A 12,392-nucleotide genomic window follows, 5' to 3' on the forward strand; every position below is an offset into this window, starting at 1 on the left:
CCTGCCGGCCTCAAATTATTCTTGAGAAATGTTCTCCCCTCGCACGAGAAACTCCATTTCTTCCGTCTGCGAGCGAGCGTGGGCGCGCGCCACGTGTACTTTTTTTTTTGCGTGGGCGCCTATATTCCTAGGCTCGCGGCAGCCACCGCCGCGGCTGCCGGTGTGGCACAGACGAAAATTTGGCGTAGAAGTTCAAAAATTGGGATTCCCACCTTGAAGTTGATATCGGCAGAATCTTGGTAACTTGCTGCGTGAGATGGTAGCAAAAACTCGATGATTTTTGGTGACTTCCCTGCGAAGTCATTGAACGAAGACGGAGCCGACGTGAAGTGCATCTACCTTCTTCTGCCACCTCTTGTTCCTCCGGTGGTTCGTGTATAAATATTTTTCAGGATAATTTCTTGGCACTGGTGCCAGCGAGCGCTTTCCCAGTGCTTTCAAGGATGAAGGGAAGCTTCCAAAATAAACGCGGTAGAAAAAAAAAACGCGCTTCTTAAACATAGCACTCTTCAGCGGGTTCTGCTCCGCGATTTGGTCAACGTCGCCAAGAGACCAGCAGACCTTCAGGAGAGAACGTAGACAGGCCGCTTGCATGCGATGTGAGAAAGGAGGGCCTCGCAAGAATCCTCCTCCTCTCGGCGGGGCGCCCTCTCCCTCTACCTTCGGATTTCATCAGTTACGTCATGGAGGAATTTTTTTGTTTGTGAATTATTTCCATCCGGATATCCGCCAACTAGCACTGCTGGAAGCCTCGCTGCCGCCGAGTATCTGCATGGAACCGAGGTTCCAAGGAACATGTAGGGAGTTTCTGCACCCTACTTAAGCGGAAGCTTTAGCTCGGGCACAACTCCGACACGGCCTATTCAAATACATGTAAATCGCAAGAACGTTTTTCTGAGGTAACCCCTGGAGCGATATTAATGAAATTTGTTAGATTTGAGAGACCAAGTTAAATTATCGGATTTTCGATTTAGGGTCTGAATTTAATTGAAAAGTTTCAGAAATTCGAAAGTTCGAAAAAAAAAAACAGAAGCACGAAGTTTACACATCGATAGCTCTCCCTCAAGAACAGATATCGCGATTCTGTAAACGGCGCTCAATAGATCATTCAAAGCGGTCAAATTCAGTATACCAATTTATAAGCTACGTGACTTCGTTAAGTCCTGTACGAGTGTTCTGCAAAGGCTGTATTTCCGTATTACTAAACTTTTGGTGATTCATGTGTAACATACCAATTTAGTCCGCTTTAGATTTGCTATGGGTGCAATTCACACAAATGTGACAACATTTTTCATTGCGGAGTGACAGAGTTGTGAACGCGAGAGTTTCGTTTTCTGAAAATTTGCGGCTTTGCCAATTTTTAATAAAAATGTACGATCTAAATCAAAAAATAAAAACCAACAGTTACTAGATTTTAAGCTTTTCTTTGAAATGCAACAAACCTCGTCAAAGTCGGCGCATTGGTTGCCAAGAAAAACGAATTCTCCTTTTGCATTTATTTATATAGAAGCAACCGAGCTAAAGCTTCCTCAAGGTTATTGCCTTAATATTATTTGGTCTAAAAAGTGCCATAGAAAACTTGCACACCTGCTAAGAGTAAGAGAGGTATAAAAGCTTATAAAGGTACGTATTTCTAACAAACGTGCGAAATCATAGCGTGCAGGTATTTACTCGCGTGTCTGTTCATCGCTATGGGAACTACATAAGTGGGCGGCAAAAAGTGCGATTCGTATTGAAGTTTATGATGGGCAATGAAACGGTTCAAGTTGCTTGAAGTGTTAAGGCGAAAGGACAATGTGGCTCGCGGGTCGAAAGACCCGATATTAGGCTTTATCTAAAAATTCACCGTGCCGCGTTCTGGCACCAATATTCACTTGGTCGGTGGCAACTTTATAGTTCTGTAGAGCTTTCGCCGACGGGGGCTTATTCAACGCCATCAAAATTTATAGAAATCGAACCCACGACATTTGGGGTTAATTAAAGCGGAATGAATTAAAACAGTTAATTAAGATATATTAATTTAGAGCACTTCAATCCACGACTTTTTTTGGGAGAAACCATAGGAAGTAATAACACATTCGAATGAGAATGTCAAGTAATTTACTAAATGTCACTTGAACACGATGCTTTTTGCCTTGATGCTCTTGAGCGTATGCAAAAGCGACTGTCAAGCTTTTGTGCATGCGTAGTTTGTAGGCGTGTCTATGTTGGGGGGCTGAACACTAATGTTCCAACCGTAACACGATCCAAGGGGGCAAGAGTTCCGGTTCTTCACACTGATAGTGTATGAATTTCAGTTTTTCCGCGATTTATCCCTGTATAAACGTAAATCCTAAAATATCGAAGATAAACACGCAAATAAATTGTTTTACACTTTGAAATCACGTCCTCTCGCATCGACAGACTGCACCGGAATTTACGCTTTTGCCTGTCATATTAAGTGCCAATTCAAACGACCACGATAACACAGAGCTAAGGAAAGCAATCAATGCCGAAAGCGCGATAAGGGGTTCATTGCTGTGGCGCGTGTTATCACTGTGGTCCGCACAGGCGAGACGAGAAACCTGACCTTGAAGTTGCGTTCCGCCGGTAGGGCGTCGCGAACCCAAATAACAACTGTTCATATTCCTCCTCGCCGGTGTGCTAGGTTTCCCCGTCGGTAGCGGCTGTGCCGAGTTGTAGTAGGCAAAGTGCAGCAGAATCAGTGCAGCCCCGACGCAACATGAAGGCGCGCATAGAAAACGGCGTCGTGTACTCACCTTTTCCGAGTGTAGATATTCCTTTGTGTTCGGCCTACACACTCATCAAGGATGCTCTGTCCAAATCTCCGGAACGGGTGGCATTCGTGAGTGCTTTCATGACATAAATTGTCAATGTATGTTCAGGGCGTGTTGATTGCTACCTAATTGTTTCACGCCACAAATTTGCTGGAAGCTTAAAACGAAATATCGCACTGAACTTTAAACATTTTCAGTGTTGCAGCGCACCACAGGGGAAATTCCAATTTGTCTGAATTTGTGTGTGTGTGTGTGATTGAATTCATGGTATTATGTAACAGATGAACGGGCTAACGGGAGCCATGACAACTTCACCAACAAGTGCCACAATAACAATGATAATCAGAGAGAACATGCGTGAAGAAAACTGTGTTTAACCACTTTGTAAAAAAGGAAACATGCCAACTCTGCTCAGGCAATCTCAGTCTTTTGAAATAAATTACCGAATTTAAATTAGCTAACAAAGCGCAATTTCCTTGGAAATAATGTTAAATCATTTCAGTAAAAAGCACCCCAATCAAAACATTTCGCGCCGGAAAACTAGGCACGCGTCCCCCCCCCCCCCCCCCCAGTTCAGCTTTATCAATAAAAACTACCGCCTTGCGTGCCAAATTCGTTTCAATAGGTGTTATTTCTTGCCGGAGGGAAACGGACTGGATCGCCTTATGTGCAATACAGTGTGCGCGGACGCTGGAAAAGGCTGCACGTGGTCCAATGTTTCGGCGCCATTCAGAGAGTTCTCGTAAAATTCACTACGCATACATTATGACCTTTGGCTCTTCTTCCGCAAACCTGCAAACTGTAAAACAAGATGGAGTTCCAACGCAATGTTGGAATGGAAATGGCAAAAATTTGTTTGAGTTAGCGAAGTGGCAGCAGTATTGGATGGCACGACAACAGTTTCGTGTGTACCGATCAGCTGCAGGCGTAAATGAACGCGGCGTAAGACGTTTGTCGACGGACGTAGCTTGATGAGAGACAACAGCACACAAGTGCGACGCATATTTTGATGCATTTATGGCTTCGTAAACCATGTCGCACAATGTCATATTCATTCTGGGAAATTGGCCTAGAATGGGCACATACTCGTCAGTCACTCGTCTGGCGAAGCCGACACGACCCCGATTTTGGCCTGCCTACTGCGTGTGGCCGCGTTTCTTGTTCTTTCGGCGCCACTGTCACACTGCATGGACGCAAACACTGTGCAGACGAATCGATCACGGCAGGGTAAGCGGAACGTCTCGGCGAATGCAATGGTGAGCAGAGAGTCGGGTGATTCTCTTCTCACAGAGCATGGACATCGCCCTTACACGATGGTTTAGCGTGGGAAGCATGGCGGCGACATCGAGGTGACAGCCGGTCATGTCAGATCTATTAAGGCATCGTCCTCTGCTATTTTGTCCGACCACTCTCTTATTTGTATTTGCTTTATATTTGTGTAATGTTGTTTGGACAACAAACTATTAGCGACAACTGGGCGCTGTTTCGGAAATCCGTTCGTGGCTTCTTGTCGCATTACGCTTAACAAAGGCGGCTGTGTTAGCTGGACATAGCCTCCAAGATTTTATGCGCCATTATAGGTTTCAGACTCCCTAAGTTACGAAAGTTCTCTTGCTTCTTGTGCGAGTACTATTGCCACCACTTTCGCGTTGTGCTAATAACGATTTAGTGCAGCCACGCACGGGGGAACATTTCTTTCTACTGGCAGCTATGCGGCGGTCGCTTGTGATTTGCTTCAAGTGCAGTGGACACCATGCAGCGCTGACCTGAAGTATTGATGAAATGTTGCGAAACAACGATTTGAGCATATGATTAGCGTCGCAATACACAGACACAAGCTGATAGAACGGACGGGCGTCGCAAAGCGCAAGCCCTCGGTCCCGCTCTCGTGCATATATATATATATATATATATATATATATATATATATATATATATATATATATATGTGTGTGTGTGTGTGTGTGTGTGTGTGTGTGTGTGTGTGTGTGTGTGTGTGTGTGTGTGTGTGTGTGTGTGCGTGTGTGTGTGTGGGTATGCATGTGTAGTTAAATATGAGTTCCTGGCGACTGTATAGTTATTTCAAGAACTCGACGTTCAAAACAAACTTAATTTCGACGTTTCAATCGGTGACCCACCTTTACAATAATGGTTTAGACTAGCTATGACAGCGCTGTTTTATATATTTCGGTTACATTGTTGTTGAAACATTGCGCAATAAATAGTTTGCTTGTAATGCGCCGTGCGCCGTCATATTCTCGTTCTGAAGTAGTTATGGCGCAATACCAAAATATTTAAAACAGTGGTCGTTATGCGTGCGAAACCACTTTTCATTAAGACCGGGCCCCGGCCGGAATGACGGAACTAAATTTGTCTTTCAACGCAGATTTCGGCGAATATTTAATGTGTGTTTATGAGTTTACATTATGTATATATCGTCATGTTGTCGCGATGGCGAAAAGTCGGACCGTGACATAACTGCGAGTATCAAAACTAACTCTTTATTGGGCGAACCTGTAGCTACAAGACAAAAGTACTTGCTCCAATCATGCAAATCCCTTCTGTGGGTCAAAGGCGTTGGCTATATATGGATGACCCGTCGGGGATTACAGCGAAATCAACAGGGCTCGCGTGCATCCACGAATGCACAACGCAATGGGCGTGACATATTTGAGATCATTACATAAGGCTGGACGACATTAAAAACAGATGGAATCGGTCATATTAATTAGATATTTTCTATGCACTCCTAAGCAACACACGACGGACCACGCGCAAGGTCGAACCATGTACCTCGGGCTTTATTCACTTTTTCCGGACGAGGCTTTCACTTGCCCAGCATCGAGGCTGCCAATGGCTTACATGGGTATTCTCATGGGCGACTGCCATTTTCTAGCTGACATCAAAAAAGGTGTTAAAATCAGTGCGTTTCTTCCTACTCTGTGTACAATTGTTGATGCAGTAAACGTGCCGAGGCAACTGAAAATGTGCGTTTCGAGTTACGATAACCATGACGTACTAATACTGATAACCGCCGACCCTACATCCTGATTACACAGGTACCGACAACAGCCTCCTAGACGCCGAATTTTCCATCGAAGAGATACGCCGGGCTCTCCACGAACTAAACGGCCGTTCCGCCCCGGGCCCCGATGGCATAACCAACAAGCTCCTGCGGAACTTAGACGAGCCCTCGGTCGTGTACCTCACGGGCACCATCAATGACGTGTGGAGGCGGGGCGAGTTACCTGATGCCTGGAAACTCGCCCAGACGATCCTCATTCCGAAACCGGGCAAGGCGCCTGGCCTCGATAACCTTCGCCCCATCTCGCTCACGTCGTGCGTGGGTAATGTGGCCGAGCATGTCGTACTCAACAGAGTCGGCCGGTATCTCGAAGACCAGGACTGTTACACACACCACATGATCGGCTTCCGACCCGGGCTCTCTACTCAGGATACGATGCTTCTCCTGAAACACCAGATCATAGACGCCGGGGCTACTTGGGGCACCCGCGCCATACTCGGACTTGACCTGGAGAAGGCTTTCGATAACATCCAGCACTCGGCAATACTAAAGGCGATCACGGCCTTAGGGCTCGGGCGCCGGTTCTACGAGTTCGTCCGCTCCTTCCTAACCCGTCGCAAGGCCGTGCTCCGTGCCGGAGACCTCACGTCGGAAGAAGTCGAGATCGGACAGCGTGCCACCCCCCAGGGCTCCGTCCTTTCGCCGACGCTGTTCAACCTGGTGATGATTGGGCTCTCCGAACGCCTGTCGAAGATACAAGGCCTCAACCATACGGTATACGCGGACGATATCACCATCTGGTGCTCCGCGGCGTCGGACGGCTTCATCGAATCCGCTCTGCAGGTGGCAATCGAAACTGCCGAATCCTACCTCGACCACACGGGCCTCAAGTGCTCCTCCGCCAAATCGGAGCTGTTGTTGTACAGCCCAAAACGACAAGGCAAAAGGCCTAAGGGATGGAAACCACCGACCGAGCGCAACATCACTATCCGCACCAGAGACGGTCGCCCAATCCCCAGGGTCGATTCCATCCGAGTACTGGGAATGATTATCGAGGCGGGCGGATCAAACATCCAAACGGTCCACAAGCTGACGACAAAGACGGACAACGCAATACGACTTGTACGCAGGGTGGCCAACCGTCACCACGGCCTCAAAGAAGACAATCTGCTGCGTCTCGTACACGCGTTCGTCCTATGCCACTTCACCTACGTCGTAGCAATGCATAAGTGGAAACAATCGGAGCGTGACAAGCTCAATGTACTCAGACGAAAAGCAGTGAAGCGGGCCCTTGGGCTCCCGATCACGACGCCGACGTTTCGACTCCTCGAGCTCGGTGTGCACAATACCCTCGAAGAGATCGCTGAGGCTCAGGAGAGAGCGCAGATGATACGTCTGACGATGACGAAGACTGGCCGTCACATCTTGCGCGAGCTGGGGTACTTTCCACCGAACACCCAGGATCCACCGGAGCTTACGCCGGTTCCCCGCGAGCTCCGCGACCTGATCACAATCGCACCCATTCCGCGAAACGTCCATCCGGAACACAATCGAGGCAGGCGCCTAGCCCGCGTCACCGCGTTCCTCAAACGAATAAACGAGAAAGCGGACGACGTCGCTTTCGTGGACGCCGCCGCCTACCGGTGCAACCGAGCCTACGCCGCGGTAGCCGTCTCGTCCTCGCAACGGACTTTAAACGCCGCAACGGTACGCACACGTGATCCCGAGGTGGCGGAGCAAGTGGCCATAGCCCTGGCAATGCTCGACGATAAGCGAACGACAATATTCAGCGACTCGAGACCGGCCATCAAAGCGTTCGAGAGAGGAGTCGTCTCCGTCAAGGCGTTACGCATTCTCCGCGGCGCTGATCCAAGCACCCTGAAACACCACACCGTCGTCTGGTTTCCCGCCCACCTGGGTCGGATCCCGGGTGCCCCGCCCAACCTCAACGAGACAGCCCACGACGCTGCGCGCGCGCTTACCGTCCGCGCCGTCACCCCCGGGCAACCACGTCTCGATGAGTTGGAGGCGAACAGGGACGCCCCAGTAACCTACAATGAAATAACCAAACACTTTTACTTGGGATGACGTCTCTTTCCGCCCCCGCACCCGAAACTAAACAGGCCACAGGCGCTAACGCTACGCTTATTACAGACAGATACCTATCCGAACCCCGCCACTTTACACATCATCTACCCGGACGTCTACCCAGACAATGCGTGCCCCTCGTGCGGGGTCACGACGACACTCGCACACGTGCTCTGGGAGTGCAGAAACGCTCCGCCCGACTCTACGTCCGACAAGTGGGAGAGGACGATACGAAGTCCGCTCCTAGAAGATCAGCAATGGGCCTTCCAGCAGGCTCCCGCAGCGGCCGCCAGGTACTCCCTGTCGGTCCCTGCGTGGGAGACGCCCACTGCGCACTGACGTGCGTCCTGCAGGACTTCTATTAAAGTTTTTCCAATCCAATTCCGGAAGAAGCCGACTATCGTCTGCTCAAGCTGGGCCGCGGCCACCCACGTAGGAATGAAGCTATCGCCAAAGTGCATATACCGCTGTCATAGCCGTCGGGTCTCGCAACATTCAATTTTTTTTTTGTGAACGCTCAACTAGCCTCAAGCCATGTGGAGCTCAACTCATTAGCACCCAGCGTACTTTTAAAGCTACAGTAACATTTTCATTTGAATTAGAAAACATTCTAAGGTGGTGTAATGTTAACATGTCATCTATTAATATAACTAAGACTAAATTTGTTGTATTCTCTTCACATCAGCGAAACAGAGCTTCCATTCCACCTATCAGTCTTGGTCCCTACTGCCTTCATCCAAGTTCATGTTCATCTTTCCTTGGCATTCTACTTGATTGTAATATGAAATATCTTATTGCTCCCATAAAAAAGAAAATAGCTTATGGTATAGGCATCTTAATTAAAGCGCGCCCTTACTTCACACGTACCACATTGCTCTCTCTTTACCACTCTTTCGTTCACTCTCACATTACCTATGGTATAATATGTTGGGGAAACACCTATAATACTCATATTGCGTCTTTACAAACAGTTTAGAACCGAGCCATCAGAATTATAACACATAGTTTACGGTTTTCAGTTGCCAATTCCTTACTACACGAGAATAACATCCTTACTATTTCTGGGCTCACTGAATCGAAGCAACCATCGATCACATTTTTACCATCTAACCTGACAACTCATAGTACCACCAGATTCGCACTGAATAACAATTTTCTTTGACCACGAACCCGCACTAACTACGGTACACAAACCATGGAATTAACTTGCTTATCAGTATGGAACACTCTTCCTCTCATCATGAAAAATACATCTTTGCACCAACTCAAAAAGGAACTAAATATGCATTTAATATTGACAAAAAATTTTACTGTAACCGTTCGTGTCCGTTCGTTCTTGCTTTTATTTCTCTTTTGTTTCTTTTTGTTTTAAATAAACTACTGGTATTTTCTTCCCATAGAATTCTTTATGCTACCATGAGATAAGCTATACCTTGTTATTATTTGTAATGATTTCTGTATTTTGCGCTGTAAACGTTCATTTCCTGTTGCATGTATAATGCCTTATTATATGCTGCTGTTCGTTTCAGATGTCAATTATCATAACACTTCTTGTACAGGAAATCCCGATACAGCCTTTGACTATGGGACCTCCTCCTGCATACTAAATATTCGTAATTTGACCCACCTTCTAACAATAAATTTGATTCTGATTTTGATTTTCATTTGTGATATGACCTAGTGGCCACAAACAAGAACACCTTTATTCACAAAGCGCATACATTTTATAGGCAGGTGTGACGTCACACATTAGATAGTATCGGCGCAGTTTACATACACCGCACGTTATCACATGTCCTTCCATCTAACATTTATTTGTCCATTTTGCAAAGTCCTCTTGCTTGAAATGGTCCGGTGGCTTGCGGGTGCGCGTGCTGCCCCGTAACGGTTGTCTTTCAGCTGGCGGTGTAGCTAACCGTGCCTCCGGCTGTGACATCGACATTAATGGTGTAGATACCGTTGACGTTGTCGGGCAGTCTGTGCGGACAGGTTGGATAGGCTGTTGAGCTTGCTGAACCGGATGCGTTGGCGCTGCGTTTTATGCGGCCGACGATCTGCTCTCTCCTGCAGTGTCGCTGTGCTGCGTCAAAGGATGTCCTAGTCTCGACTCGGTTTCCAGCCTTGCTGCCGCGTCATCATAACACGAGCGCAACTGGTCGGCGTGTGTAAACCGCAGTTGCTCGCGCAGTTTTACAACATAGGTCACAGCACTCACAACCTGGTGCACAACACATTCCTCCCACGAGGCAGATTCACCGCGCACAGTTTTCACAAACACTGGGTCACCAACCTTAAACAAGCGCTCACTCCCGCGACACTTATCTCGCTGTTCTTTGAGCTCCTGCTGCTTGGTTAGCATTGCTCTCGAAAGGTCTGGTTTCAACAATGCAATTTTTGTGCCTGGCTGTCGCTTGAGAAAAAGCTCAGATGGTGTCATTCCTGTCACACTACTGGGTGTGTTGCGGTAGGGCAACAAAAAACTGTCAGTACATTCCTGGAACAAATAACGTGCACCTTATCTATATAAGGCTCGCCTTATCAGAGCACGTTTGACAGTTTGCACGTTTTCTTCGGCTGTGCCGCTTGAAGCTGCATGATAAGGAGGAGTGCGAATGTGTCTCACGCCGTTGGTGGCCATGAAGTTTGTAAACTCGACTGCAGTAAATTACAGCCCATTATTGCTTACCAATGTTTCTGGGAAACCGTAAGCTGCAGAAGTACTTTGAATTTTTTTCAATTGTCTTTGCAGTAGACGTGGGCGACATTGGCCATACCTCGACACACTTAGAAAATGATTCAAGAACAAGAAACAAATTCATACTCGTTTGAGCAAAGTCTACATGCACGCGTGACCAGCATCTAGTAGGATAACTCCATAGATGAAATGGTACAGGCTGGGCTTCGGGTTGCACTGCCTGGCATATTTTGCACTTCCTTACGTACTCTTCAGAGGCTTGGTCAATTCCACGCCACCAAACAAAACTGCGGGCCTGCATTTTCATGCGACTTGCCCCAGGATGTTCACTGGGTCACAGGTCGAGCACGCAATACCTCAGCACTTCAGGGATAGCAACCCGGACGTTTGGTGTGTTGCGACCCCACATACCCGAGCACACCGGGGTTGGCCCCTCCCGCGTGTAGCCGTGCGCGGCTTAGCCATGTCTGGGGAAAGGGGGATCCTGAGGGTTGAGCCAATTCTGCGTGCTTGGACCGTTAAGGCCCCCCGGTGGAGGCAACACATCCCTTTGGCCTCTGCTTCACATAGACGGCACCCCCAGAATGGCCCACCTGGGGGAAATCGGCAGTCGCCTTTTCCTGTCTCTCTCTCTCTCCTCAAACCTTCGTCTTTATCTCTCACTTTTTCACCTTTCCTGTCTTCTTATCTCTTCTATTTACTTCCTTTCTCCACGGCGGCAAGGGTTAACCTTTTGTGGCTATCCTACCTTGGGTACACCATATTTGGTTATAGTGACGGCGTACGGCTGGCGTCGCGCAGGCTTGAACACAAGCTCTGCCGCGTCCCCTCGTTGGGCTCCGTGGTGGGCGCTCGGCGCTGTTGCCGCACATACACATTTTTCTATGGCAGCGCAAGCCTCTGTTGTCTATGATCGGCGTCAGAAAAGATGCCGCACCGAAGTACCATTCCAATTCTCTTTTCGAAGCAACGCTCCATCTTTCCCCAAATACTATGTAGTCCACAGCAAAACCAACATGGCAGTAAGAAAGCTATCTCCATTCCTTGTAGACAAATGCCTGAAAGATCAAATCGAACCGACATGCAACGTCTCCAAAATGTCTAGCGGGGACCTTCTCCTAGAACTGAATGGTAAAGATCAAGCAGGGAAGCTCTCTAAACTTACCAGTATTGGCGACGCGACAATGGCAGTTTCAGCCCACAGAACACTTAATACAAGCAGGGGAGTAATATCTGGAGAAGACTTTATTGGTTTAAGCGATGAGAAACTGCTGCAATGTTTCCAGGAACGAAATGTTACTAAAGTACAAAGAATAGTAATCCGCGGAAACGACCAAGAAATCCCCACCAAACATGTTATACTCACCTTCGGAACAAGGGTAATGCCTATGTCACTCGATGCAGGTTATGTTAAAGTCAATGTGAGACCATATATCCCGAACCCCAGATGATGTTTTAAGTGCGAAAGGTTTGGACATGCTTCACATGCATGCCGAGGACAAACAACTTGTACTAAATGCCGCTACAACGATCACCAATCTGGGAATTTATTTATTTATTTATTTAAAATACTTTCAGGGCCCAAAGGCACTACAGAAAGGAGTGGGGAAGAAATGGCAAGGCGTGCAGCAAACAAACAAACAGAAGTATTACAAGGCGTCTTGTAAAGCGATCTTGAACTGGTGGTCATCAGCAATGCTGGCGATTGTGGAGGGAAGGTGGTTCCATGCGACACTTGTTCTAGAAACAAAAGAGTCATTACACAATTTTGTGCGACAAGAAGGTAGCCCCACCTTGAAGCGATGAT

The 12,392-nt window shown here is 47.7% G+C and overlaps 1 protein-coding gene across 2 annotated transcripts in view; it reads left to right on the plus strand.

The window, feature by feature from the left end:
- The first annotated feature begins 2,624 nt into the window (after positions 1-2,624).
- Positions 2,625-12,392, plus strand: part of LOC126531931 (uncharacterized) — a 110,158-nt gene continuing 100,390 nt past the window's right edge. For both annotated transcript variants that reach the window (XM_050179652.3, XM_072287984.1), the window contains exon 1: positions 2,625-2,845. In XM_050179652.3, coding sequence (XP_050035609.2) covers positions 2,723-2,845 — 123 coding nt within the window. In that variant the 5' untranslated portion in view covers positions 2,625-2,722. The remainder of the gene's footprint in view (positions 2,846-12,392) is intronic.

Source organism: Dermacentor andersoni, chromosome 4 (assembly GCF_023375885.2).
Source record: "Dermacentor andersoni chromosome 4, qqDerAnde1_hic_scaffold, whole genome shotgun sequence".
In the NCBI taxonomy this organism is placed as follows: domain Eukaryota; kingdom Metazoa; phylum Arthropoda; class Arachnida; order Ixodida; family Ixodidae; genus Dermacentor; species Dermacentor andersoni.